The sequence below is a fragment of the Neodiprion lecontei genome, chromosome 2 (genome assembly GCF_021901455.1).
Source record: "Neodiprion lecontei isolate iyNeoLeco1 chromosome 2, iyNeoLeco1.1, whole genome shotgun sequence".
Taxonomy (NCBI): domain Eukaryota; kingdom Metazoa; phylum Arthropoda; class Insecta; order Hymenoptera; family Diprionidae; genus Neodiprion; species Neodiprion lecontei.
This window is the reverse complement of record NC_060261.1, coordinates 37,661,259-37,686,673: the sequence shown is the minus strand read 5'-3', so window position 1 is coordinate 37,686,673 and position 25,415 is coordinate 37,661,259. Positions and strand designations below refer to the sequence as shown.

General features: G+C 47.0%; 1 protein-coding gene across 7 annotated transcripts in view; it reads left to right on the top strand.

Moving 5' to 3' along the window:
• LOC107216469 (gamma-aminobutyric acid receptor subunit beta) overlaps nt 1-25,415 on the top strand; it is an 84,947-nt gene that overhangs the window by 26,028 nt on the left and 33,504 nt on the right. For 4 of the 7 annotated variants that reach the window (XM_046730564.1, XM_015653665.2, XM_046730561.1 and 1 more), the window contains exons 2-3: nt 9,177-9,277; nt 14,343-14,410. In XM_046730564.1, coding sequence (XP_046586520.1) covers nt 9,177-9,277; nt 14,343-14,410 — 169 coding nt within the window. Of the gene's footprint in view, nt 1-9,176; nt 9,278-14,342; nt 14,411-17,043; nt 17,112-25,415 lie in introns of all 7 variants that reach the window. The other 3 variants (XM_046730565.1, XM_046730563.1, XM_046730562.1) reach the window with 1 other exon arrangement.

Sequence of the window (25,415 nt, the reverse complement as noted above, 5' to 3'; positions counted from 1 at the left end):
AATGGGGACGCGGTTGTCGCCAGACCCACGAAAAGACCGAGGCCAACCGCCGATCGCGCAGGGTGCGGACTTTGGTCCGTACAAGCCGCGAGCTTTCGCCGCGGAAAATTGTTCTCGGTAGAAGTGGGAGGGGAGCATATAGGAATACGAAATTGGCGAAATAGCACAGCCCTTCCCCTCCTCCCGAAGGCTTGTGAACCACACCGAAAGAGATAAAAGCAAGGATTATCCATCTCGACTCGGGCGTCTGAAGGCGGGACGGACAGGCATCCGAGAAATGCGGGTCCGTCGCTGTTGGATGCTCTCTTGACGTACCTGCCGCACTTACCTCACACCCTGCATGCGACCCGTCGCGCCGTTTCGAGCTCGTGTCTGCAGGGTGGGACAGCGGCGTTGCAGCTTTTCTCGACTCGGATGCGCACGCAGCCGCAGCTTTTGGCCGGCCGCGTGTGAGTGGCGAATTCCGTAGGTACACGACCAGCCGACCTAGACTGCGTCCGTTTCTTGCATAGTTTAGCGGGAAAAAGTACACGTAGACAGCGTATTGAAAAAGAGAGAAAAATAAGAGGAGTGAAGGAAAAAAAATGTTCAGCATAATATTGTAGTTACGCGGATGCATATTCATGAGCGGTGAGGCTCGAGGGGCGGGTACTTCTAGCGTGCGGAGAAGAGCGCGGTTCTCTATCCTCGGGAGTAATGAAAAGGGAAAAAATGAAGGAAAGAGGAATCAAAAAACCTCTCCACCCCCATAAGCCCGGGTGGCTAAGTTATTGACTAATTATACCGATCGCGATGAACCAAATTCCGGATTAGGATCGGAAATATCGCCGGGTGAGGGGGAGACTTTTTTTTTGCCCACTTACACGTATATGTATTGATTAACGCTGGTCGCAGCCGGAGACTCTCGACGCGGTTATGTTGTCAATTAGTTGTTATTATATCAGGGCTCGAATCCTTCCCGCCCCCTCCTCCTCCACCCCGGCGATCCATTATCACCCCTCGTCAATCCCTATAAAAGTCGACTCAGAGGCGGCGCCGCGTCGCGGCGAGGTCGCGAAATTCGTTACTATCGCATCTCGATCTTATCGCGGGGGGGGGGGGGAACCGGGCCGGAATTTCATCGGGCCAGATAGGCGGACCGGGTATTGCTGCACCCCCGCTCTTATAGGAGGTATATTTCACCCCCGACGTACAGCATCCGCGACCTGGACTCCCGTAACCGATACTGCAGGCTACGAACCCGGCACAACGAGGTCTGAATTATCGCGTCAATCCGCTCGGCGAGATACGCCGATGCAGCGGCTGCAACAAACAACGGCAACTGCATGCACGAGACTACGATTTCCGTATTTATCCTTTGCTGTCCCTCTGTTTTTTAACAGCTGCGCGTGTACAAAATGTGGATTTGAGAGGTCAGCGATGGTTTACTTGAACAGACAAATTGATGTTGGAAATTCAGCGGGTACGTACGACGTCGGCGAGTGCAACGGCGCGCGGCATGCATCGCTGATATAACTACCCTGACAAACGGTAATGCGCACTCCGCGGACCGATTAGTAAATCAGGGGATTGAAATTTCCGGATAACCGCGGGCGACGCGGATAATCAATGTCGATTCCAGGAATAATTCCGATAATAAAGAGCTGGTAACAAGGCCTTCGCCCGCGGAACACCGAGAGAGCCTTAATCGAGCGGTAGCAAAGGTTGCCGGTGATTTCCGATTGCCAAAATCACGCGAATCGATTACAACTGCCACGTGGCTTGAAATGAGTGTTCTAATTATAACCCCAAACCTACTGGTGATATATATATATATATACACATATATATATATACGTACACCTGATAATTATCAGGCTGCACCGCGAGCTCGTAACTCGCTTACAATCTAATTTACTTTTTGATTTGTTACTTCGGAATCGGCGCGTTTATCCGGAGATCGCCTCGATTTGGTGCCGAGGATCTTCCGTATCTTCTGGTTAAAACGATTCAAAGTTATAATAATGCGGGAAGAAACTCGAGGATGTTGGTCTCGGCTTTGAGCTCGTTTGCAAGAACTCGAGAGCCCCGCATCTCGGCGCATTGTTCAATAAAGCTCGGACGAGTTCATAACGTTGAAAATCCCGAATACTCATATCAGCGCGTGTTTCTCGCATCCTCCTTGTCATTCTCCTTCGTGAAACACTCCCCGCGAGTATACCGACGCAATATCAGCGCAGGATGACGCCTCGCCCCAACCAACCAGCGGGATAACTTCTCGGCTCCACTATTTGGCTTAATAAGACCGATCGGTGTGACGTACTAGCTACCAGCCGCGACGCCGAATGGCGCCTCAAATCCCTTCCCATTTTGGCAACAGTCTGCACGAGCGAAGGGGGGAAGAATGGGAGAACATTGTGATAAGAAAAACGGATGAATTGAACGAAGGAACTCGTCAAAGAGTCGAACGTTGAATGACGTTCATTTGCGGAAAGATACGTAATTTCTGTTCCAGTAAATTTAACACTAGAGCTACCGGAACAGTCAGAATTACTGGTTGTACAATTTCAATGTGAGATCTTTATTTTACGTAACATTTTTTCCCCGCCATGATGCGATGAATTTCACAACGATAACCAAAGGAGTAGGTGATGTAATAAATATTATTTTTGTTTTATCTACTTCATGTTACATTTTACCGCGGTAGCTCTAGTGTTAGCCGATGTGAGAAAAAGAAGAAAAAAACACCCCAAAGACAACGAATTCCCACGTTGACAATGAATATCAGATATTGCAAGAACTCAAAGAGATTAAGACGAATCTTTTATGGGCAACTTGAGGGTATAATTCAACGGTCTGAAAAGAGGTATTTATTCAGTAAATATTAGGGTTAGTTACCCCCTTTAGGGAATAAAGAGTAAAACAAAGAAGGGAGAGGGAAAATCCCCCCGCTCGGATATTTGCGCACTAACTCAGGCGCGAGACTCTTATTTCGGGGATAGGTAGAAGAGTCTTAAAGCCAAACCTAAATCCCCGATAGATAGGTCGCGGGATACCGTCAGCGAAAAGCACTCGACCGTGTCAACTTTTCTCTAGCCCGAGAACTCTTTGTCTCTCGGACGTCGCGGGGTTGAATCGAGGCAGGGGCGGGAGAGAGATAGAGGAACGACTACGACGAAACAGACAGCCGTAGCAGCTCCCGAGGGGAAAAAGGATTGGAGCACGTAGGTGCGTGCCAGGACTGAAAAGGGCCGGGGATGAAGGGTCGAGGGTCGAGGGTATAAATAAAACATCGGCCCGAACCAGCTGAAGGATTTGCAAATGATTTTCCGGGAGGAAGAAAATCGGCGGGCAATTGATACGGGATGAATCGAGCCCCCGTCCACCCCGATCGCGGGGTGATCTCGGGGATTATAATCACTCTTCATTCCAACTTGAATCTGTAACGAGAGCTGTAAATTTTGAGAGAACAATTCCTTGCGGTCGGGCCTCCAACTGATCCGCACATCTGGTTTCTTCCCCCGCGATTCCCAGACGTTCGCAAAGCTGTTTTAGCGATAGGCCGGAAGTCCCGAGGCCCAAACGAAGGACAACCGAGCTCCGGATTACGCCGATTGGCCGTCGGCCAGCCACCGTAACCTCCGCTCCGCAGGTGCCTCCTCGTCTCACCCCGGTAACTGGTGGAGAACCCGAGCGGGGGAACGGCTTCGTAAAATATCCAGAGCATCGTACATCCGTGCGCAGAATGGCGCTGGCCTCTCTTCCGGTGACCGGAAGGGCCGTTTACAAATTTACGACCCCCGCCACCCGATGTGGAATTAGCGTAAATCACGGGAGCAGCCAGCCACCCCCGACCCCTCGCCGTCCGCCTCCTCGCCGATGCTCTTTTCTTCCTTTGCCCTATTCGTTATGAATAATTCCGAATGACGGTAGATTTTTGTTGCATATCGTTGGTACGTTATTCACGAAACAGTGGTGCAAGTACCTAATTATCCAGTGTGATTGTAATTCTCAATTATACGTTTTCTGGTAATTCGAAGAATAATTTATTTGGTTAGCCGGTTACATATTCTCAATTAATTAACCTGTCAACGTTGCACCACCACCAAATTATTTCCACAACGGTAATGAAGTGGAATACGAGTGACCGTACGTAACAAGAATAGCGGAACATATTGGATGTTTTTTGTTCCATCTACGAAACTCATTTTCACTTTCTACCCCGGGCGATGTTTTTCAATTATGATAAAAAGTGAAAATAGTCAAAAACTGCTGCTTTGAAAGGACAACTGGAATTTTTTCTCAACATACGAACACCCGTACAAATTGTAACTCACTCTGTTTACACTCGCTCGTGTAGAAATTCGAGGGGAAAGACCTGAGCGTAGATTCGGCCCCAGACGGGACGCGATAGAGCATCGACATTTGCGGATTCGGTGTCGGTGGCCTACGGCCATTGTTTCAGCTGAATTTTCATTACACGATGTTCTTTTTTCGGAGTCGCGTTGTAGCATTAGAAATGATTGCACTGTTTACGAGATCTGAAAAGTTTAGTATCGCAATCCAATTGAGCAAGAGCCGTGCGGCTGCTGTTTAAAATTATTCCCTACACCACTAGAGCCGGGAGGTTGTAAAGCAGTAAAGTACACGACAACATTTACCCTTAAGTGCTGCACTTGTCTGAAACCCCCGCCTAAACGAGGCGATATTCGATTTCGTTCTGTTTCTCCTCACCGCTCGACCTTAGTCGGGGGTGTATTTTTACCGTCCGGAATGAAAGGTTCCCTTCACGCGAAGCCCTCGTTTCGATAATATCGTAATATAATTGCGACAAGAAAGTTGGAGGATTTCCAGCACCCTCTTAACCGCGGGGGATATCGTTAGATGTCGTTTCGCGTCGAGGAGGTTGCGACGGAAACGGTTCGATCGGGGAAAAAATATTTTCACCGGAGAGAAAAGTTATGAGTTTTTGTCCGCGTAGCTGGGTGACGTGAAAGTGAAGAATAAATAGCATTTCGACCCGCAGCTTGGCAGCAGATACGTATTCCGGTGGATCCGAGGACCCAATCAAATCACAATTCGAATCAAAAGTTCTCGAGTAGCAAACTTACTCCGCGAGGCAGTGCCGCGGGAGTGAGTACCTTGAGTGGGCAGAGAAGTACCCGGGAGGAAAAATAAACGCAAGTCCGAGGCAGAAAAGTGGACGAGGAGCCGAGGGGGAGTCGAAAGGTGAAAAGGGGAAAAGGGGAAAGGGGGAAAAAGGGAAAGGGAAAGGGGCGCCGGGAAAACTCCGTCTGGAGATTGCGCGACGAAGGGGTGAAAGGTCAAGAGCACTTCCAAATTCGGCAAGTTGAAATTCATGGCGTTTCGCTGGTCGCCCTACACTTCGTCGTCATTGTCCTTATCTCGGACCCCCAGCAGCAGCTGCCGCACGGCTCGGCTGCTCTCCTCTCCTCGCAGACGACACGGCGCGGCGTTGTTAACTTCAATCAAGAGTTATCGCGTGGTAATTCGAGGAGACCTTGGAGAACTTGACGGGTTAATATCGTCGAAAGGGAATTCAGCTGTCTGTGTGATATCGCACTCGAGCTTCACCTCCGGTTTTTATTATTCGCGTATCGTGTACGCAGCTAGACTTCTCGGGCTAATTGTACGCAAAGACTTTCTTGCAGCAACCAACTAGCGAACCACCCCTGCGGAGAAATATCGTTTTCCATCGTAACGTAAGCCGGCCAGCTTAGCTCGTCTCGTCGAATTTAATGCTTTCGTCGATATATTTGAAATATAAGTTGAGATGGATTCCCGGGAGCGGGGCTCGGTAATCCAGATGCATTTCACTTTCTGGTCGTTTTTTGTATAAAATGTATGTATTTACCTAAACTATATCACGTTAAAACATCGGGAATAAAAAAGATTCTCTTTTAAAACGCTCTAAAAAGAAACTTGAAAGGGTACAACGGCATATGAATCTATCGTAAGGACGCACAAGTGCGATACATCATTTCCTTATTGGCAAATTGGCATCGATTGGCATTTATCATCCGCAGCCTACAGAGTTTTTCCAAGTTGTTTTATCGCGGAGGCCGTCGGTTTGTGCTTGAATCGAGACGCCGCGCGTTTACGCTAGGGTTGAATAGTCGGCGAGAGAAAAATGGAATTCAGAAATGAAAAATTACATCATTAAACCGTCCGAGTCCCCGTTCGATGCCGCGATACAAAATATATCCCGACCCGTTGGATCATCTGCGCGAGTAGATATCTGCACCCTTCTCGATGAGGGGAAAGCCTCTCGGTTGACATTTCTTGGTCAACAAAGCGCGAGGCGAGGCGAGGCGAGACCGAGATGAAGCGAACTGAAGGCGCGAAGGAGACAAGCGAAGGAAAATTACACGGCGATATTCGGCGGCATTCGGGCGGAAATGTCAACGAGGGAAAGCCCGTGGCCTTTCGCCAATCGGGTATATTTGCGAATCGCTGAACCAACCCACCGCACGCCGAGGAAAGCGGAACGGGAACAGCTGCGGAGGTGTTTGTGTAGTTTTTTTTTTTTTTTTTTTTCCGTTCCGTTCTTCCTTATCGCGGAAAAAAGACCCTGTAATACAGCCGAGGCATGGCTTTGAGTAAATTAATAAAAGTAAACAAACAAAAAAAAAAAAAAAAGTTTATTATTAGACGCCGGGAATCAGAATGAAAATATTGCCTCTCCTCCCGCGGCCCCGACACCCCCTGAATACACCCGAACCCCACCCACGTCAATTTAATGCTTGCCGAAGACGGCTTAAGGGGATTTACCAAGTTTTACTGAGAAAGCTGCTACCTACGTATTACAACCAACTTTGATGATGGAAAACGCGATTACGATCCCGACTGCAAAGAATATTAATAACCGATACGAGTGGCCTTAATTATTCACGCTTCTGAATACCTGTGTCGCGTATGTATTCACTTATATCGTTCAATGAAATTGTGAAAATAAACGATGCACACATACGTGCATACATCCAGTCCTCGCATCGACCTTTACGTCAGCCCGAGCTGCACTCTTTCGCGGGCTATGAAAATGTATAACTCATTCGGAATATAAAATATGATCACCGGGAGAAGAATGTCGGCGAAGAGATCATTTCCACCCGCGGCTCTTTGGTACGTTGCAAGGGGTGGCGGCGGCGGCAGCTCAGAAGCGAGATGAACCTCCCTGCACGTAGATATAATATATATATATATATATATATATATATATATATACCTATATATATTACGAGATAAAAAGTTTCGTTTGTGCCAAGTTAGAATCAACAAAGTTTTTTTTTTTCTTTTTTTTTTCTTTCCTTTCCTTCTGCTTAAAAATCCATCCATCTTTTGAGAAGCCGCAGAACACTGCAGGGGCTCAAGCTCAAAGAGCCGACTGGAGTTCTCCGCGTCGTGGCGTCTTCAGAACGCATTATCAAATCGTTTGTCTCCGTCAAAGTGACTCTGTCAGTCAAGTCGCTCAGTCATCCGATGATTTACTCCCATACTCTCCGGCATCGTCGTTATTATAACTCGAGGCCTGCCATTTGGCGCGTGGGAAAAATCGGACAGTTATTTTCTCCAACATCCGTAACCTAGCTGCCTGCAACAGTCGCGAGGGGCGGAGGTTTCGAGCCTCGGCTAAAAGATTTCCCTTGTTTTTATTCCCACTCTGCGGTATTGCCGACCACCGTCTGGGAGAGAACCAATGGTGTTTCTCTGCAGACGGTTGACATACGACGCAACCTTTTTCCGCTATAAAACAGGAAATACAGATGCTGCGCTAAGGTGTGGTGTGTTTATTTGTCGGAATTGCAGTTCCTCGTTCTGGGGCTAGCTGCAGCCAAGCCGAGCTTAAAGTTTCTTGCCCCCGGTTAGAAACGCGGGGCGATAAGAAGGAAAAGATGATTTTCCACTCTGAAGGCAAGGTATTAGCTGTAGATAATTGGTTCTCTAACAACCGATGAAGATAGCGGAAGAATGGTTTCCATCTCGGCACCCCCGAGCATACACCAGCATCCCACCGGCTTCGGCTCCCTAATCGATTGGTACACTAATAAGATTCATCCCCCTCCCCTTCCCCTTCATCACCCCAGCCCACCGCCCTTCAGTTTCGATCGGTAATTGCCTCGGAACCTTGGAATCAACAGTTAGGCCGGAATCCGCGGGGCCTCTGCTTGCCTGCCACCTGACTAGATACGCTATTTGCACGGAGAAACAGGCATCGAAAGCACGTCGACTTCCGCTTGTCCAGCTGATGTTCGTCGATAAGTACACCGCCACTTTAAATACCCACAATACTGACCTGAGGATGGAAATGATGAAGAGGAGAAATTTTGACGCGTAAAACTTTGGTCTTGTATCTTTCAAAGAATGATCATTTTTTTATAACGCCGTTTGCTCTTTTTCCGTTCGTTCTACTCGATAGCAGAACGCTCTAACCGCCGCATAGCTTGATCATTTTTTCCACCAGCCAGGGTGAGTTTGCTCTATATCCTCTTAAGCGAATTATACTCGGAGCCGATAGACGCTGTTGGTATACGATGGCAATTCAATTTACGATTCGCATGTTTTGATCAACCGAAGCAAAGCGTTTCCACGTTTACTCCCGTCGTGAAAATTCCCGATAATCGATCTGTACAGGAACGCGTACATCGTAGGTACAATCCGCACGACGAACAAGTTGTTACAAATGTTTAGATTGTTAATAGCAATTTTGCCGATAGCAATAAGAAAGAGATGCGCATTTAAATGATTACGGTCGAATAATCCTCAGCACGATCAATGCTCTTCTTTCTACACGCAGTCATTGTATTCCACGATGAAATCTCAATGGTTACAAATTTGTTACCGATAACAAAGCCGTATCTCTGCATTTTGCAATGCCTCGTTACATAATGGCCGGTAATCTCCAGACGGAACGAATGGTTAGGTAGTTTTGGGAAAAGGGTATACGAGATGGGAGATGCATGCAGAGTGTCGCCGTTTAATCTTTCGCGAAGAATTTAAGAGACGTATAGTCCGTGCCGCTTTCGGGGTGTTTCGGCGCTGTCGCAGATTTATGACTCGATAAATCTCCGGGATCTCGATTGTGCGTATAGGTGCATGCATATATGCATGCGTCTACGTACCTTATACCCGCTTCGGCGGAGAGCAAGGCTTAAAGATTGAATTTGTTTTCTTTCCAGGAGACACGAGGGTTCGCAGGGCGTCAGCGCGGTTAACATCTCGAAGATCCTTGACTCCTTCTCGGTCAATTACGACAAAAGAGTAAGGCCGAACTACGGAGGTAAGTCAACGCTTCCGCCACTTGCAGCCTCCCCACCCGGCACTGCCACCCGCACCCCGACGCCCCGTACACACCCTATCATCTTGCTAATTTCATTCGCGGCTGCCTCGGGGCCCGGACGCGGTGCCTCCGAGTAGAACGAGAGATACGCGAGGCATCGCCGTTCTCGGGGTAATTAACCATACCCTAATAGACCGTAAGGTGGATCCGTTTCATTAGGAGGCGCCAACCTGTCTGCTCAAAATCCTCCGCGTCGCGGACCCTCGCCCTCTCCATCGATTCGTTGCTTTCCTCGAGCGAGGAGGAAAATCTCCGAGAGGGGAGAAAAAACGTCCCGTTTTATACCGCCCCGTAACTGCGTTCGAGCCTTCGAGGCGGCCAGCCATCGCTGACCAATTTAACTTGGACCACGCGTCGGAATGTAGAGAAGAAACTAAAGAACAAACCAGGAAGTAACGAGTCGGCCGTAAACGAACGACTTCTTGCCTCGCGGAGTTTAGTTGCTCCATTTTCTTCTAATTTGTAAGGGGATGCCCGATGTTCGATGAGAAATATAACTATCGAGGGTCGATATTTTTTATTTACAGCCAATTGACTATGATTACTCGGAAACCGTTTGACCTATTGATTCGAGATTCCGATCATCGCATAAGATGTCGGCACGATTATCGACCCTCTGGTAGGGTGACGATTTTTTATTTATCAAAATTACTGTTAAGATGAACACATCGGGCACCTATTTTTCCAACCCAAAATTTCAAGATCTCTCATTTCAAATCGAACAGTTTGGATATCCCCTTGAACAACCGCGGGGTGCTTTTAGGCGTATCGTTAAATGGACGTCATTGATAGTTTTCACCCTCGCGGTAGGAAGGAAGGAAGTCAATTTGCGATGGAACAGGTTTCGCTAGCTTTAAGATCGAATTACCACCGAAAGAGTCGAGGAGTTACACTATGCGGCAGGGCGTAGACCGGAATCCCATCGCGGTTTGAAAGCATTTGCGGTTCGCCCACTAATTGTCTCGTTAAAGTGCAAAACACATACAAAATCGAGGAGAATCTCTCCGCGGTTCGCGAACGCTTTCAAAGACTGCAGCATCGCAATCTTGCAAGTAGTCCTGCTCAAATGCACCTCGGCAAGTACGGCTCGCTAAGAAATCCGCACAATCGATTAACCGAACATCTACTAACTATTCCCCTATGCGGTGGATGATGGCTAAGCTAGCAATAGCCGAATAGATTCTTAAAACAAAGCGAGAGCGCGACTTTGGGACGACCGCTCTGGTCTGCAGGGGTTCGCGAATCCAGGGAATGACCTCCGCGAATCTCCGGTGCCTTCGATCCGTTTTTGCCTCGCGCCACGTGACGTCACTGCAGCCTCAGATGCCTGCTTTCGACCTTCCGACTGGCCAGCACACTCGTGATTCTGTCCCATCCTCAACTTTTATCATTTCTATGGGTACAAAACTACGCAGAACGGTACGAGACGAGAATATGTAGCAACTTCGACTCGTCTTCCATTCGCCTCTTATAAACTTTGCCCGCATTTTATTAATTTCAGGCAGTGTCTGAGGCTAGTCCTTGCATTGTATTCGGGTATGGCTAGCCAGATCTAATAAATTACCTTATACCGTATAGTATACCAGCGATGGATCTTAATTGCTTGTCATTTAAGTAAAGTGCAATTAATAATTATGGATATTTTCACCGGTGATGAGAATTTGCACACGTCAAAGGTTGTTGATCATTCTGCATTCACGACCGTAGACGATACTGCGCAAGGGATACGTAATTCAATTGAATGAAGTATACAGATTGACTGTCATAAATATTAGGAGCAAGTCAGAAATACGGGTATCTCCGAACGGTATCCTTTGTCTCCCGGGAAAAGAGACTGTAGCCAGCGCTTTCATAGCCATCAAGATAACACACGATAACGCGTTAGAATTCATCGGACAACTCGCCTGTAAACCGCACGAATAGAATTTTATATCAACATACGAGGGACTAAAAGACGAACCTTTTCGAGTGATCAGGTCTATTCTTAACTCTGTTACACATCCGCGAATCTCGAAAGGGAAAAAAAATAATAATAAAAACTTGTACCAGTCGAATAAATTACCGCACTCAAATTTATCCCGGGACATACTCGGAGACCGAACTCCTACTAAACAAATAGCTGCCTGAAATAAGGTGGCACTGATGTTCCGTATGCACCGAAGACAGTGGAGAGAGTACAAAGCGGCAGTGAAAACTTTCCTCGAATCACGTTGCAAGATCATCGGTCAGTCGATCTTGGGCATCCCTGCAACCAGTGACACTTCGGTGCAAAAGGAACACCAGCGACGCTAGTGGTACTAAAAATAAACCTAACGTGTACGATGACTGTGACAAGTTTCGTGATTTTTCCTGCCGTGAAGCCTGGTCTTGATACGATTATAAAAAATCGTCTCTGAACCAACAGCGATCGTGTTTACTCCGGGATTATGCAGAGTTTTTGAATTCTAGCTTCGGTGGGTGAGCACTTGGCTATGACTGCGCTGGAGAGGCATGGGAGGGGGGCATCCGGTTGACATCGCAGAGTCCTGTCGGGTCGGCTATGTTTTCGTAGGTAGCGTCACGGAAGGCAAATTTTCGGTACGCGTCGTGCAGGGCGGGGCTGAAGTTCGGGTGAGCTCGGATCAATGTTGGCGCGGGTTGCTACGGGTTGCCACGGGTTACCCACCGTTAACAGCATCCATGGTCCCGACGCCCCTGACGCTTCGGCGTGGCTTCGACTCCCGCGAGGCGCGAACCCGGAACCCGAACCCAAACCCGTCCCGTTCTTTCGAACGATCCCGATGCCGGGCAGCCGGATTCCAGAATCCCGCGCGCGACGAATCGAAGACCCGAAGATCTTCTTCAGGGCGAAATGTGTCGGGAGTTGTTCACCGCCTCGTTCGAGGGCCGGAAACGTCCGGCTAAAATGGGCGCGATTAAGATTCGTCGGAGATATTCCGGGGCCCTTAATTCGTTGGGCACGAAGAGCGCATGTTTACAACGGACCGAAACGGTACCGGCGACAAGGACGAGTGGAAACGTTTCTCTCCCCCGAATCGTTCCTGAGCCGGTGTTACGATTGCTCTGAGCATTCCATTCGCGAAGGCTGTAAACCGGCCTTAAGGCTTCGAGATCGGACTCGCTCCGAACCGTTTCTCCCTTGCGAGACGTTAAGTATGGGTAGGTGGATAAGACGCCGGGGATCGTTGGACGAGTGGCGGGTGCTGCTCACGTTCGTATCGCGTAAGCTTACTTGTCTGCCGAGACGTGAATGATTCAATTACAATTGTACGTCGTTCCCCAGGGTTCCCCTCACTTAATCCGTCAATAACAGAGCCGTTAACTATTCCGTTGCAGACTTTTATCCCTCGGCGCGCGTGTATAAAACTCAACTGGCGCGTAAACTTTCGCGACGATTACGACGCGGACCGGCCGCGGGTTGATTTTAATTTTTTATACACCTATCCGAATAGAGTAGTCGCTGTGTGTGTGGAGTATCGCGCTTTGGTATCGATCGACTCCTCGGCGAACGAGCGCAAAGATACTCCATCTAATTAAAAACTATGCATATAAACGTGTTTTAAACAAACATTTCAACGAACAAACCGGCGCTTGACATATTCCCGGAATCACAAGTTTCTATGTGAATTGCAATCGTTACCGGACTCAACAATTTGGACAAGGCTGTAAACAAGATGTAAAAAAAAGATGAAAAAGAAAAAACAGACAACTCCGAAATGCTTGTACAGCGTATTCGTTAGCTTTAATAGCGATTCACGTGCCGCGTACAGCAGCAACACGGTGTAACAACACGTATAGTACCTACTCTGCGTAAAATGTAACAACAGACCCTTTATCACGCAGCAATTGTTGCCATTGTGGCTTGCAGCGCGACAATTCCGTCCAATTCCACCGACACATACGACTTCGAACAATGTCCACGAGATTGACTTTCGAGCCATGTACTGCAGGCATTGAAGACACAAACGTCCGAGCAACAACTACGCCCAATGGTTCACTAATCGGCGATATCCATGCTAGTCTTCGACAATTCAAGAAATAGGGAAAATCTGATCAAAGAGTGTTTGCATTTATTGTGCTGTCCAGTGAATAATGGTACTGGGACATGCGGTTGGACTGCGCGTGGTCTGCGAAGCGAGAACGGAACGCGTGCATCTTGAATTCACACGGGGCGTCTAGTGACGTTGATTTGATAGATGTCTGTTGTTCCTTACCTTGCGGACGACGGTGAGGCTGGTAGTAGAAATTACGAGTCCCCCGCGAAGCGTTCGTCAGCGCGAAATCGAGCCGTCCTGAAACGGAGATAAAGAAATATTACTCACAGGGCGTGTTGCAGCAGCGAATCGTGGTTTATGGGGTTAGTTCGTCGTTCGTCGCGCCTGCCACGCGGTTAGAAGTGACACTTGTGAGTGCCTAATGAAGACGAACAGGGATCGAGTCTCGAATGATTGTCAGCTCGAGCTCTGAGCACCCGTCGCTAGTTCTTCCGACGGTCGAGAATAGCTCGATTAAAAATGGGAGCAAAATGAAAATTGCGAGCCCGTTTTGCCTGTCCAGAATTATGAACGCGAATCGCTGCGAACGCGGTTGTAGATGTCAGATATTGAGGCGGAAAAGAGATCGTCGGGTTACCATTTTGCACTGTTGATATCTGCACCTTATTTCGACTGATGCCGACTTCGTGATTAATTCCAATTGAAGAAGAAAGAATAATTGTTCTCACAAATGTGTACAACACACGTCTAAATTGTGTGTACGGGGAAAGTTTCGACCTAGGTAATCCACAGGGTTAGTTAGACGCGTTATGTTTTAAGAAAATGAATGTACGTATTATTCTAACATATTTTCAGCACATTGTGTAACGGACTGAAACCCGTACCCGAAATCCCTCATACAGCCAATATCAACTTATCACCATAAATATACTTGCAAATTCACAATTATAGATAGAATGTTACCGCCATCGGCCGAATCGGCCGTCTCAGTTACCAAACCTTAATTTCAGGTCCTCCCGTCGAAGTTGGCGTGACCATGTACGTCTTGAGCATCAGCTCGCTATCCGAAGTGAAAATGGTACTACTTAGGACTTATCAAGTCAATTCACCCAATCAGTATTATCAGTAATAATCACACTTATTATTTGTCATTGAATCCATTGAAACCAAGCAACCATTTAGTGTTCGTTAAACAATATAACTATCGCTAATCTCTCACACACCAGCCCTACGTCTGTGTATGTACACACACACACATATATATATATATATATACATATATACATATGTATATGCATAAGTATATATGTATACCCAGCGTATCCGTAGGTATTTTCATACAGAGCTGCGGAGGAATCAACGCTGCCATATTGATGCGCGACGCGCTAACAAATAAGTATATACCTACATGCATGCGTTATTTGGGTTGCATGCGACGTCGCCGTTCTTACGCGTTACGTGCAGTATTGTTTCTCACATATGTAAAGTCACACTTTGGGTTTGTACCCAGAGTACCGAAGAATTTTCAAGCATCCTGCAGCAGCTGGATGGGGTGGAATTCGCTGTCCTTCCCCTCACCGTATTCGACAAGGCAGTAAAACGAAGTGCAATCCATCTAACTCATGCGTATCGATTGCCCCGTGAAATCTTGACTTGATCCTCGTCCGCCGCGTATGAAAATCCTTGCTCAACGTATCAACTCGCGAACCCTCCTGGGTGTTGTATGAAAAATTTGGATCCACCAGTTTGGTCGCCTTATATTTTTTGGTACTTATCACGTATCGGTACGAACTATGCAATTTGATTGTCGAAGTCGCGTCGTCACGACATGATGCAAGGAAGTTTTGAAGTGGCGGAATCCACTTTTTTTTGCTGACAAAAAAAGCTCTCGTTTTTAAGCAATCGTCTGATCGCGTGTACCGCAGCGACGTTCGAATATACCAAGTAAAAATCCAGGAGAGATCGCGATATCGTTGATACAATGACACGCTCGCCGCTCGCGTCGGGGGTCGAGATCCCCTTCGAGATCCAGACTCCCACGAAATACGGATCATCCCCGATTAAGGTTGTCTTGTTTGTGGTGCGTCCTTAGAGCGCTAGAAGGCCCTTATGTGGCTTAGCCACCGCATGCATTTACTTCATATACTGACTCACACAAAACCTATTAAGAATTAAAATTGAATACCTCATACATACGTGCATCTTATACATATCATATACTTATTATTCGAGTGGAAGACTTTTTCCGCACAATCAAAAAAAAAAAAGAGGAATACATATCGTTCGTACGGTTTTGGAAGTACGTGAATATATATAATATATATATACATGCACGTATAGAATAATTACCCGTACGGTGATTTGAGAATGGTATCTTCTTTTTTCGTTTTTGTCAATTATACAATGCCCAGAATAACGACTGTATAACGCATCATACTTATCGATGCCGGTTTTGATTTGACATTTTCTTATTCTCCCAACATTTTCTGTTACGATCGAAAAACTAATACGAGCTTGATTTTTTGAGCTCGAATCACACGCGCGGCCCACAAAAATTTTTCCGACAATTCGGTGACACATCTAGTTACGCGTATTATATCAATACCTGATGCAATATTTTTTTATTGTCTGCGGTGAAATGAGAAACTTAGTCGGTAAAAATCGCGCGTGTGGTTACGAGCGGCGTGTGTGTGTGTGTGAGTGAGAAGTTGATTAGCGCCTTGAATGTCCTGATCACGTCACCCGTGAATCGTACGTAGCATACATTTAAACATACATATTACATACATCACACTCGTACTATATATATTATTTATACACACACATATATATTACATATAATATACATCCCATTAGACGCTAGCTGCTATGCCGCGGCTGCAGAGATGGGCTGCCCGCTGCCATCACTGATAATTTGACCGTATTTCTGATTGCAATTTTTTTCCTTCACGATAATATACGAACACACGATGTGAATGCAACGACCCTCTAACCATCGTACGTTTTGAACGGGAAAAAATAAAAAAAAAAATTGGATCACGATGAATATTAGTGTATGCATATAGGGAAAGACGAAAAGCCAAAGAATTGAAAAGAAAGAAATAGATACGATGCGATAGAAAAAAAAATGAAATTTTTTAAGTGCAGCGCCGTTTCGCCGCTGCCAAATTGATCGGTCCTAAGGCAACGTCACTTGACGCGTGGCTCTGATCAAAATGTGGTTTTTCCAGCTTGGAAAGCAACGAAGACAACGAGTCCTGTTGATTTGGTTCCGTGCAGGGTGTGAGCTTTCTTCGGCGTTAAAGTAACTTTGTCTCTGTCAGCTGTGTCAGCGAGTGAACCGCGCGCGAATTTCTTTTCATTCGGAATATTTTTTCTGACACCTGTTTCTTCTTTTTTCTCACCCCCCACCCCCACTTTTCTTTTATCGCTCTCTCTTTTCCCTCGCCAACTCACTCCAAGTGTCGTATTTTCATCCGAATGAATCGACGAATAAACTTTTGTTTTTTGTCGAGGTGTCTTTTGCATACAATATAGAACATTTTTTACTCACAATCAAAGAGCGTCAAAGTGGCACGTACGTCACGCTTCTCACGACGCATGGCGATGGCTATCAGCGACAGAGGCAAGGGACCCGCATTATAACGTTGGGAATAATGATACGTAGTCGAGAATCAGAACGACAAAGTCGGTTGGTTTTGTTGATTACAGGTCCGCCCGTGGAGGTCGGCGTCACCATGTATGTCCTCAGCATCAGCTCCGTGTCCGAAGTGTTGATGGTACAGTGCCTATCTCACGAATCTCACTTCATAAAGCTCACTCTCTCTCTCTCTCTCTCTCTCTCTCTCTCTCTCTCTCTCCATATATATATACACATATATGTATCTCTTTTTCTTCATCTGTCTCTCTCTACCTCTCTGTTTACGATCCCCCCGCCCTATTTCTTCACCGTTCTATCCAATTCTCCTCGTCCTCATCCGGTCTTTACAACTTTCCTCTTCTCTGTCGATATCTCTCTTATACTTCTCACCCTCAATCTCTCTCTCTCTCTCTCTCTCTCTCTCTCTTTCTCTCTTTCTCTCTCTTCTCTGTCTTTCAGTATGGCTGCCTGCCTGTATATATCTCAATTTTCTCCCCCCTCCCCACCAGACCGTCCAAAACACCACGACTAATATCTGCCCAACATTCCGTTCGTTTATTGCTCCACACTATACCTAACGCGAGAAATATCAAACGGGGGACAAACGCTCGTCGCACATACATCTCGCCTCGAGTAATATACCAGGAACCGGCTCTTTAGTCGACAAACCTTTATCGCGAACGCGCTTCGGGACACGGCGCGTATCAGAGACGGGGTAAATAAATGATCGATCTGATCATCCGGAACATCCGCGGTACGGAGGAGGGTAAGCGTACGAACGTCTCTTGTCCAGCATTCGGCGATCCCCTGTGAATTTAGCGCGATCCCTCTGCTTCGAGCCCACGCGCGTGACCCCCTTCTTCTCTATCTCTCTCTGTCTCTGTCTCTCATTCCTTTTCGCTAACCTCTCAAGCATCCACGCGACTTCTCCCGTTCCGTCCTGCACGTCACCCTCCGGTACGTCACCGGATAGCCCATCAAACTCATTCAACCGCGCCCCGACGATCGACCGTTCGTCGCCCCCTCCCAACCCACCGACAAGTCCTCCTAAGTCGCCATCCCCGCGGATGCTGGAAGAGGCCTTCTTCGCCGCTGCGACCCCGTTTCGTTGAATAAATTCGGCTCGGTATTATTTCATTGATATAACTCCTCCTCCGTCTGTGCCGAGGGTTGCACGAATCGAAAACAGCCACCCGTAAGAATAAGGAAGAGACCGGGGCGGCTGCGTTTTCCTCGAGAGATTTAATCGCGGTACTTGACGTGGCGGATTTCTCGCTTCCTGTAATATCTATACGTATGCATACACAGCTGTATATATATATACATACGTATATGCCGTGTTCCCAGTGCCGGCGCCAGCCGAGTATACATATATAATGTAAAGTTCAAGTCACGCGGCACGCTTTTTCAAAACTCGTTTCAGCCCCCAGCCTTCCCCTTCCGTTCTCTCTACTCTTTTATTCATGTAGTCCTTCTTGACATTTGTCGTCTGTCATCGGGTGCTCAGAGAATTTCGCAACCTTATACTCTCAGGCTCCTCACTCGCTCCGATCACTCCGACAACCCCCGAGCCCTTTATCACGACCAATCAGCCCCCCGTTTCCCAATCACCAACGCGACCAGCCTCGCATCACTCCTCACGTCTTCACATCAGCGATCAGGCCGCACCAAGGTCGAGGAAGTATCGCGGTCCATATTTCACGACGGAGTGCAAATTATTCCCAGCTCCCGCTTTCCGCGATGATACTTTCGCCCGAGCTTTCGAATCGAGCGCATCTTGTACAGTATCGACTCGGCAAGCTTGCGGGTAGGTAGGTATACCTTACGATCTTACGTGACGTACAAGGAGCGGGACGCGACGACGAGGACGAATCACCTTCTTCGACTCGGTGAGGCCTGGTCGCCCTGAGGATTAAATATCTCTCCGTGTATGTTGGCAGAAAACACTGGTGGCCTACTGACTGTTTTTTCGTTTTTTTTTATAGCTCGTCACAGCTGTTTGGTTGGCTGAACTGTTACAAGGGAACCTTGATACGTTCCGCAGTCCGCAAGACCTTGACACCTCGTTATGATTGATTCGTTTAAAGATTGCGATGTTCCGTTGCATGGCCCCACCCGCTGAGTTCGGCCCTGCCGTGATTCGACGCATTCGACAAAAGAGATGGAAAATGAAAAAGGTTTATCCTATCGTCAGACCTGATCTATCACCGATTTAACAATGTGTCGGTTCTCACAGAGAAACGTTGAAAAGTTCGGTTCGCGCAGACGAAGATGACGGGCCGGGCTTTGCAGGCCAAAAAATATTGTATATTACAACAAGACACGTATATACATATTTGTACATACATGTATACACCCACGTAAATTTGCGTGGGTATATACATATATATATATGTATACTTTTTTTCGAAATATATACATACATATCCGAGATGGTATGTGTATATATATATATATATATATATATATATATAAAAACAAAACATTGTGTATTATATCATATTTCTGTAGTACTTGAACATATAATAATCGTTCCGTTTTGTACATTCAGCTTCAAGACGAAGCAAACGTGAAATTTCATCGGCGTAAATGTTCGTATGTTGGGAAACTTTTTCACCGAGGGTTAGTTAATATCTCGCGATGAAATGATACTCGATGGATAAGAAATGCAATCCTCGGTGAAAAGAAATTGGCGGCAGAACAGAACTCGTTTGATTTTTTAAAAATTTTTTCGATTCGTTTTTACCTGTCGAATTCGATCGCAGAATTTTCGAGCTCGACTTTGCAGGTGAATGTTTCGGTGATCGAGTCATAAATTGGTCTCGCGTTCCAACTTTCAAGTTTGGAACTGAATGTATAAGACTGGACCCCAGGTGTTGAGCCCTGTGCGGAAACCAAATCAAGTCGACACTGTCACCTGGGACGTGACTCGCGAATTCACCCAAACCACCCCAACCTCAGAATCGGTCTTGTCAAATCAAGCCGTCGTTCCTCGTCCCGATTTTATTCCTCGCATCGAATCGAATCCCGACCGCAACGCTCCTCGGCCAACGAAACCAGCTTCTTCGCTTCTACATCCGTCGTAAAGATTGCGGATCATAGACGTTTGCAGTCCAAAACTTGATCCGCATGGCCGATTCTTTCCTCGCTCGGAATTGCCAAGTATTTTTTTGCCTCGCCGACGAGAGGAAACAGGTGAAAATAATCCCAACATTTGACGAGCGCCAAGTACGATTTTTAACGGGAACGGTGAATTTTTGAAACGAATGCCTCTGAAAACTTTCTTTTTCACCTTCTTTGGATATTTCAGCCTGGCGTAGTTGGCCGTGGAATCCCCGGCGGCGAAATCTCTCCGCTCCCTTTCCGAAATGATGAAAAAAATGACATACTGATAAAAGTGCGTGCCCTTCGAGCACGGGTCAAACGACTCCAAAGTATCTCGTACAGCGATGCGATGTCAAAATAAATCTATCATTGTCAGTGTGTGCAGTGCGCTTCAGGTCGCTGCCGCGTCATCTGTGTGCTTGTATGGAATGACACCTAAGTGTTTGTATAACGAGTCGAGCTCTGAATTGACGCGGGTAAAGCGCTGTGTTTGCGGCGCTGCCCCCTCTTCCATCTTTATTATACGAAGTATATACGCGGCACAAAAGCTCGCCGGAATAAATTGATACCTCCGCTATTTCTGCTCACTTCACCACCTGCGTAACATGCTACTTCTCTTATCATGATCAAGTTCATTATCCTCGATGGTTTCCTCTGTTTCTTTCTTTCGAGTTTTCTCTTGCCGAGGGTTAAAGCGGTCACATATCAGAGCCAAACCGAGTCAATCCAAAGACGACTCGTCGTGTCGGCTTTCAGTATATTTTTCACGAACGCTACCCATATGTGTATACGTAGACCTTTGAATGCCTGCCTGCTTCTGCCTGATGTGCTTTACGTGCCTGAAATTTGCCTGCAATGTGCCTCCCGTATACTTTCATTCACACGTTATAGTCATCCAAGGTATAGATTCACCGATAAGACGGTGAACGATTTCGATCTTAAATTGTAATCATTACTTACACTTTTTTCCGATTACCAAAAACCTTTGCAATATGTTTGTTACACGTTCAACGCTGAGATATTTGTCCGCCGTTTAAGAAACGTACGTGTAAGCATTAAAGTGTATCACTGCCCTTCAGTCATTAGAAACATAAGATTTTAAGACGCGATGAAATATGAACGAGCTTAATAAAAATTTAAACATAACGAAAGTGAGGTGCAACAGTGCAAAGGAGAAAGCGGGAACTCGAGAAACTTGCCAGAGCTGGCACATTTGGAAATCAATTACGGAAACGTGCTGCGAGAATGTGCCAAAGGAGCCTTCGTGCACCCTACAATGATAACCTGGGGCTGCAAGGCTTTCAGGTCGATCGAATTTAGGTCCCACCGAGTAGGTACCGAACCACGCCCATACACAGAATCCTTTGCCTTCACCCACGCTCGGATGATTCCCGAACACTACACGCCTGATCGGCTCATTGCCGGTGTGATGGATCCACGTATCTAATGATTTCCGATTTCGAATAAGCGCGTCAACGAAGGATTTACCTTTTCTTCGTATAACTGCAGAATTGGAACAAGGTAAGTGTACCAGTTACTGGCCGTTTTCAGTTCTAGCCGTTGGATCTGTGGTTCTAAAATAACCAAAAACTAATTTTGTATTGTCTGACCACCTAGCAATTGGTTTCAGTCATCGAGAAATTCAGAATTTATTAGTGTCGTCAATTTATAATTTTTGAAAATAAAAGGGTCAATAATTGAGTCTGACCATGTCAATAACTGGCAGACTTACCTTACGAGTGGGGAGTGAAAAATAAAAGTGAAAAGTGGAAGAGTCGCGCACTGCAGTTGAGCAGTGACGGTGCAGCCACGAACGAAGAGAACCGCGCGTGTCATTGTCGGACGGCGTTCAACCGTCTTGAAGTGAGACGCATCCTGCTCCTCGCGTGCTCCTCCAGGACCCAGGATCCGTCGCAAGCTAGTCCGTGGTTAAAAGTGTCTATGGCAGAATCCAGGAGCCGGAATTCCGAAGAGCTCCGCCTGGCGTGCAACCACGCTCGGCATCGATCTCCGCCCCGCCGCCTCTCATAATCTCTTTCTCTTTTCCTCACCTCCCGGAACCCCTCGTCATCCCCGCGTCGTTCCTCCGCCCGAGTACACTTCACTCTCCCTTTTCCCCCGGGCCTTTTCCTCTCCTCGTCATCGTAGCGTTTCGCGTATTTACAAACGGACAGGTTGCGTTGACGCCACCGCGCCCCCCTCGCTCGCTCGCTTTCCCTTCGCTAGCCCCCCACTTGGCCCGTGTCCTCCAGGACCCTTCACCTCGTATTCCACAACCCCATCTTCGTCCTTTACTCTCTTCTCATCCATGAACGTTCGTACCTCGAGGTGCGGACATTCGGCGCTTCGGACAAACGTTTCTGTATTCCTGCCCTTTTCCGCGTCCCGTTTTTCTTTGCTCGTTTTTTCGCGTCTTTCATACGCCTCCGCAGAGTTCGCGAGATCAGAGCCGACGTCACGTAGAAGAACGGCGAGCTGGCCTCGCGAGTCTCGGAGAGTCGGAGTCGAGAAAGAGGATCGATGAGAAATGCGTACGTTCCGGTAATTCCAGTCGTTCCGGTCATTCCGGAATCCTCTCCATTCTTTTCCCTCCCCGGCAGCCTCAGACTTCCGTTTCCCGCCCCGGCGAGTTCGAGGGTGCAGGTTCGGTTTTATTCACAGAATCTATGGAGAGTCTCGAGACTCGAATAAGTGGGTCTTATCCGCTGGCGTAAGACGGCGATAACGGGCGGTAAAGCGGGAAATTTTATGTCTCGGTGTGGCGAACCTCGAATTCGCGCAGACTTCCAACCGGGTAAGACAAGGCGGGCGGCCGCACTGCGCCTGGATTGGCGCCAAGCAGGCCAGCGGATTCCCAGTCGGACCCTAGACCGCGGCCCCAAAACCGCCCGACAACATCCGGAAGAGTTATCACCCGGACGTGTCCTCGGCAACCAGCTCCCGCCAATGTACCACTTGAAACAGTACCGACCCGCTCCGAAATGTAGATATCAAGAGTTTACCGTGTCCACCCATCATTCGCAGAGCTCGCGCAGTCCTGGCCATCCAACGGCGGAGCTACGACGTCCTGCAGCGGCATTCCCCCGGCCGGAAGTCGAGAGATCCTCGTTGAGTAGTCCTCGAGGAACTGCAGCTGGAACCTGCGAGTCTTTACGCAGATGCGCCGCGTCGATTGTCCGCACGGAGACGAATTATACTCCAGTGGCACGGAATGATGAGAAGAGTGATGAAAAAGAACCGTTCTTACTTCTTTGTAGCAAAAACAGAATACCAAGAAGTACGAACTCATCCGCCCGCGGGTGAATTTGCGGAGAATATACTATCCCGTATCTAGTTCAGAGGAAGCAGGACAAAACAAGACAAGACTCGATGCCGCTGACGGTGCTGCTGCTTCTTTGACGGAGAGAGAAAATTAAATGTACAGGTATAAAAATGTCAAACGGTGTGAAATGTACAAAGGCGCAAAAGAAATCCCCTTTATCCTGCAGCCGCGTTCGAGAAGATTCTTATTTCATTACCGGAGCCTTTCGTCACGGCGTGGATAAAAGAGTCGGAGATACAGCAAACGACGACGAAGATGAAATGGTACCGCTGAGCCGATAATAATTAGTCGGACCCTATGACGCGCCGCCTTGAAGGCCATGCTCGAATGCTTTACCGAGAAATTTGCAATGGTATATTTCACGTATACGAATTTTCCTCGAGTTTTCTTATTTTCGAATGGCGAGGACCCTCCTCTTATTTGTCAAAAACAAATCTAAAGAAAAAGGACAGAAACTTTAGCAAAAATAATCCGAGTTCCAAGCTCCGTAAAACTTCATCGACGCGCAAAGCTCACGGGAAAGAAAGGATATAAGCTTGAATTTCAGTAGAAAGGGTTTCTTTCACGAGGAAGCTGGAAAGAACTTTTCAGGGATGGGTAACGCGTTATTACGCTCCAGTTTTGGCTCGCTTACGCACAAAGTGACTGCACCGCAAAAGGTCGCAAAGATGCAAATTACTGAGCTCAAGGTTTTGCGAATTTGTACCTTCCTTTGTCTTTCCCGGCTTGAGAGGGGGAATAGAAAAGTCTTGTCAAGCCTGCGTCTAATTATCACACTTTTCTACATCCACCTTTTGACTTGGCGTAAAAAAGCAGGAATAACGGACGTGTGCAAAACTACCCAGGGACGAAGTAAGTGAAAATTTATAAACGCATCCGATTCTGTGTAACGATCGGCTTACATAAATACATACATGTAAATACCTAATATGTAATATATTGCATCTATAGAAGAGATTTGCCGCTGAAAGCGGACATAGATTTGTAGAAGAGAGAAATAGTTGAATGACTTTGACTGACTATATGCAGCAGAGAGCTCGCGTTCAATGTAGAAGGCTGTGAAATAAAACGTAAAAAATATATTATATATATGTATATCGCGCTGTTTGCCTCTGGCCACGTTTTGAGCGATGAGCTTTAACTTGAGCCTAAAAGCTTCGCTTAGAGGGGTAGGAGAACGATTCCCCTTGTACCTACAATCCCAGACCAAAAAAGTTGCCAAAGAGTAAAGACCCCGCCGTTTCCCTGGCTCGTTGTAAATTAGCCGCCTATGACAGGATCATCGCGACTCAAAATTAGGCAACACCTCCGATTATCCTGCCCAGTTAATTCCCGACGGACGTTAAATTGCGGTCAAGCATTTTATTTCCGTCAGGAATATTTGCTCGGCAGTACAAGGTTTCCAAAACGGTATACGTCGCAAGTGCAAGGACATACAGTACACATTGTATCAATCTGCTTTGAAATTTGCATAAAATTTTGTCCGAAATGTCGATGATGATTGAATAAAAAAAATCAACAAACTCCTTGAGTAGTTTGAACAAAAAAATTATCTGAATGCAATGATTTTACGTTTCCTCGCTGATGTTTATACGTGAAAAATAAGGCCGGGAGTGGAAAGCATGCGGGAAAGCATAGTGTGTTGCGCACTGGTTACATGTATATATATACCATAAATGCATCGAATGGTTGGTTTGCAACGACGGTGAAAAGTGCACGAGTGCACGGCTTGGCATGCTCATGTATAATGTAGCACCTTGTAACTAACCCTGGGAATTCACACTGTATACCCCATCTCGGTAGGATACTACCAACGTAACGTCCCCGCTGTTTCTCACCAGTTTTCCTCCATTCCTCTCCCTAAGTCTTCGCCTACGTTCGCGTCTCTCCCCGAATAGACGCTTCGAGGCCCGACGTCATCGTCGATCACAACACCACCTCAATATAATTTTGAACGTTGACTCGCTTCGCTCACCATTTCGTCGACACGTTATGTTTTCCTTTTTATTTTTCATT